Source organism: Castor canadensis, chromosome 2 (genome assembly GCF_047511655.1).
Source record: "Castor canadensis chromosome 2, mCasCan1.hap1v2, whole genome shotgun sequence".
Classification (NCBI taxonomy): Eukaryota; Metazoa; Chordata; class Mammalia; order Rodentia; family Castoridae; genus Castor; species Castor canadensis.
Window position 1 is genome coordinate 172247157 of NC_133387.1, and position 5273 is coordinate 172252429.

The 5273-nt window shown below is 34.5% G+C and overlaps 1 protein-coding gene across 1 annotated transcript; it reads left to right on the plus strand.

Moving 5' to 3' along the window:
- The first annotated feature begins 1646 nt into the window (after nucleotides 1–1646).
- Nucleotides 1647–2573, plus strand: LOC141417566 (olfactory receptor 8B8-like). Its single transcript, XM_074056846.1, has one exon. The coding sequence runs from the start codon at nucleotides 1647–1649 to the stop codon at nucleotides 2571–2573; it is 927 nt and encodes a 308-aa protein (XP_073912947.1).
- The last annotated feature ends 2700 nt before the right edge of the window (nucleotides 2574–5273 follow it).

The window sequence follows — 5273 nt, forward strand, 5'->3', positions numbered from 1 at the left end:
GATCAGTTAGAGATGAATCAACTTGGGTTGTAACATATTTGTACATGAAAGCAATGTTAGGAATCTCTCTGCATAGCTATCCTTAACTAGCAAAAACACTTTGTCTTCCTAATTATGCTTATGTCTTCTCTTCAACAAAATTAGAGATAAGAGCAGAACAGATTCTGTTTGGAAGTGGTGGGGGAAGGAGAGAAAGGGTGGGGGAAGGGGGCAAGGGAAAGAAATGACCCAAAGAATGTATGTACATGTGAATACATGAATAATAGAAAAGAAAAAATTAGAAAAATTAGAAAAAATTTAAAAATAAAGTTCAGTTTCTTTATGTTTTTCTTTTTCACTCTGTTTTTGATATAATATCCTATAAAACATTTCCTAACGCAAAATCACAAAGATAACGTCAATGTTTCTTGATACTAGTTTTATTAGCTTACTTCCTAAATTTGGATCTGATATTTATTTTGAATTAATTTTATTTATATTGTAAGGTAAGTATCTAAATAAATTTTCAAATGTGGATATCCACTTTATCTATCATTAGTTGTTAAAAAGATTAAACTCTATCCATGAATTATCCTGACATTCTTTAGGAGAAAAGAGAAAAGAAAAGGAAAACTTCCCTGATGAATGCAGTGATAAAAGGATCTAGCACAGCTGTGAGAATAAAAATGATGACTGACTTTTCTTGACTATGTATCACAAGCCAGGAACTAATCATTTGACTTATAGTAAGTAGCTCATGTCATTGTCTGGACGACCTAATAAAAGAGGTGATGCTAATCACCATACCTGGTTGAGAAATCATGAAGCTGAAGCAAAACAAGTTTGGGTAACTTCCAAAATTAGTTATTACAATTAAACTTCAAGGAAGATCCTCAGTAGAAATTTCCAGTTGTTCTATAGAAGTAAACACTTTAGAAGTGGGAAACTAATTTTTAAGATTGAGTTATTCCACGAGAGACAATTGAACTAATGTCTGGCAATGCCTGGGTGTTTTCAGATAAATAAATTAAAAACATGGAGTTAGAATGTAAAGAAAATTTCCAGTTAGAATGTAGGAAGGAAGAGAAACAATACAATACATTTCCCATCAGATATGATGATGGGGGGGGCAAGAGTTTATTTTTGATTCTACATTGGGTTTTGTACACTCCCAAGGGTGAAGGTAAAACATGAATAAGATTGTGAGTCTCTCAGGAACTTAAAATACATGATGGAGGATGTAAACACAATCCCTTCACTTCCATTTTCCACCAGCAATCCATTCCCTGGGGAAGATATCTAATAAGCCTTTACTTATTTATTACCAACTACATTCATGATTATATTCACATTAAGCTTCTGCATCTAATAAAGGTAACAAGTATCATAATAATGATGACTTTTTCCTCAGTTATGTGAAAGGACATAAAGCCACAAGCAGAAAGAATGATCTGCACTTCATCAAGATTTCCAGGGCACATAAGAAAGTCTATTCCACTGTGCATCATGGTCCTGGTGATTGCTAGAGTCTGTGGGTTTGGATCAGGCTAGACCTGGACACTGTCAGTGTATACACAACTTTTATGAGAAGAGATAAAATGGGAAATACTGGGGTTTCCTCTAAAGTATCTCCTTTTCCTTGTGTCCACAGATTGCCATAAAGAAGCATGACTTTTGAAAATGGCACTTTCTTGAATGAATTTATTCTGGTAGGGTTAACAGACCAACCAGAACTACAAATCCCTCTATTATTTGTGTTTCTAGTAATATATATGGTCACTGCATTGGGAAATTTGAGTATGATTACTCTAATTGGACACAACTCAAACCTTCACAACCCCATGTACTTTTTCCTCTTTAACTTGTCTTTTATAGATTTCTGTTATTGTTCTGTGCTTACTCCCAAAATGCTGATGAACTTTGTGGTAAAGAAGAATATAATCTCTTATGGAGGATGCATGACTCAACTCTTCTTTTACTGTTTTTTTGTTATTTCTGAATTATATGTGTTGATGTCAATGGCCTATGATCGCTATGTGGCTATCTGCAATCCACTTTTGTATAACATTGCTATGTCCCCTAAACTGTGCTCCTGTCTTATGCTTGGTTCATATTTGATGGCATTTTCTGTTGCGATGGCCCACACAGGGCTCATGCTGAAGCTAACCTTCTGTGATGTGAACATCAATGACTATTTCTGTGATATCCTGCCATTGCTCCAACTTTCCTGCACCAGCACCTATGTCAATGAGCTGCTGGTTTTCATTGTAGTGGGCATTAATGCTACTTTGTCTATTCTCACCATCTTTATCTCTTATGGATTCATCCTCTCCATCCTAAAAATGAAGTCCAATGAAGGCAGGTCCAAAGCCTTCAGCACCTGCTGTTCCCACATAATTGCTGTTTCTCTGTTCTTTGGTTCAGGTGTATTTGTGTATTTTAAGCCATCTTCTGCTGGGTTCTTGGATGAGGGAAAAATCTCATCTGTCTTTTATACCATTGTGGTTCCCATGATGAACCCCTTAATCTACAGTTTGAGGAACAAAGATGTTACAGTTGCCCTGAGAAAAACCTTGACCAGAAGAAACTTTTGATTAGAAACTCTGTCTCTCTGTATGTACTTATAAGGTATGGAGTCTCTGTTTCATTAGAATAGTCAAGAAGGGAATATATTTTCCTCTTGTTTCTTGTTGTGTTGCTATTAGTAAAGCATTCTTTCCATTTGCTAAAAATTTTCAACTAGGGTAGGTTTTCTTTTTCCCATTATTTGTTTTATTTTTTATTATTTTTTCCCTGTTAATAATAAAATTAACTAATATTTAATGTACATTTTTTCAGTGTCCTTATGGAGTTTATTCTTGGTAAAAATGAACTATTCTGAAAGTGACAATTTGAGCTTGAGGATGACATTTCACCATTGCAGAGGGTTTTCATTTTTTTACTCTTCTGCCTGTAATTTTCCATTGTAAACATTAATGGGATGATATGTCTCTACCATTGACTTTCTGTCCTGCAGAAAACAAGAAAAAGTCTTCTTTTAATACCAGTACCTCACAGATACACAAAGTTCCAGAAGAATTATTTAATACAACCTATTGTGCACTTGTAACATCTATTCACTAGACTTCTATTGGCATAATTTTCATATTTACCTCTGTTCAACAAGTAGCTCATAGTAGATCACCCATACATAATTATTGCATGGATAGTATACAGAAACTCAGGTAGGTCAACAATTTACTTAAAGTCTTATCTCTTTAATGGACAATCGAAGAATAAACTAATAGTTCCTTTATTTCAACCTACTTCTCTTAAGACAAATTTGTTGTGTTTAACTAAATATGAAATGAGAAAAATATTTCCATTTTGCAAATTAAGTATGCTTTGTTTCTCAGTGACATATAAATTTATCTCATTTGTCTGTTGCTTTTTATGTTCTAGAAAATGATTTAATGCAAAGATTTCTGGACAGAAGAGTAGGCCTTCTCAACTGATCTAGGACAGTTGAGAGTAAATCTACTCATGTATGGAGCTAACTATTGTACAAAATAAAAAGAATTTGAAAGTTTTCAATTTCTGTAATTCAGAAATTAAGACTATAAGAAATACAGGAGCCTCAAAAACATGCCTTCAGGCCAGAACACTGAGGGACCCATAGGCACTAATAAGAGGTCTCTATGTAAAGAATGGTAATTGAGGTTGAGAAATTGAGTTGCAATCTAAATTTGTGTTCTATTGCAGAGTACTGTAATATCCTTACTGCCATAAAAATCTTGATAAAAATATCAGATATAATTGCCATACATTAGTAATGTTAGTAGAATCAATGGTGAAAAAGGAGGTACACATTTGTGAAGAAGGAGGAAGAGAAAGAACAGCAACTTCAGGGGAATAGATGAGTAGTTACTGAGATTCTAGTTAGGATTTTTTTAAAGATAGGAACTTAGAAAGTAAGACATGGAAAATTAAAGGTCCTAGCTATGACATTTCTCTCAAAATTGAAAGTCCCTTTAAGTTTCATAGGGATCACAGGATTTCTCTGAGCAGGTTAAGACTTAATTTTCTTGGTATCAAGAAATGTTAAATCCTGAGGGCAGGAGGACCTTGGAAAAATTAAATGATTGCTTTTTTGTGGGCTTTCATTGCTAATTCATGTGAATTTTTAGGTATTAGAGGATCATACTTTAGTTGGGAGAGCAATGATAATTTGATAGAAATATTTTGTGAAAAGCTTAGATTTTGATGATTTTTTTCAAGAATAGGATGCTGTGTTCTTTACCCTTGGAGAAAACAGTAAAATATCACTGTTATGTATTTGTGTGATTATTTATTCAACATCTGTACCTCCCCATCACATCATAAGCTCCCACTCACTGCCCATTCAAAGCTGTACCCCATTCCTTTTGTGTCAGATTGAGGTCCCCCCATTACTCTGTTCATAATCATCCAATCATTGACTTTCTTGTCCACGTGAGTTTCTTCTGCAATGCTGGACAAAGACTTAATGTCTTCCTATTGTCAACTAGTCTGTTACACGCTATGGTCTATTTGACAGTCCCTAAACCTTAATTATTCTTATGGGACCAGGTCAGGTAAGCATACTTTTCTGGTTGCTGGTGCATTTTCTCAGAGAAATAAAGAATTAAATAACATTCAACAATATAAAGCAAATAAAAATGATTAATCTGAAAATACATAATCTTTAATAAAATAATTTAAATGCTTTCTTATGTAATAATGTTTACTACTTTACCATTTTATAATCTTCACTATATATTTAAGTATTATAAAATATAGCATAAAATTCTTATTGGTTCATTTGCCTGATTTGGGATGCTGGCATTGCTAAATCCTTGATTTATAGTTTAAAGTGACCACTCATATCCCATCCCCCAGCCTAATGTTAATTTGCATGATTCTTACTCAGAAAAATTTCTGGTTACAGCTGGCCCCCAGTGGCTCATGCCTGTAATCCTAGCTACTTAGGAGGTTGAGATAGGGAGAAAAAAGGTTTGAGGTAAAAATTTTGTGCAATCCCATCTCAAGTAATAGCTAGGCAAGTTGGCGTGTGCCTGCCATTACAAGGTGTACAGGAGGTTGAGATCTGGAGGATCATGGTTCTATGCGAGTTAACGCAAAAGTTTTCAAGACCTCATCTCAACCAAAAAAAAATTGGGTATGATATTGCACACCTGTCACCTCAGCTATGACAGGAAGCCTACCCATTCAGGGTGAGGTGAGCAAAATGTCAGATTCTATCTTTAAAATTATCAGAGCAAATAAGGCTGAGGCTG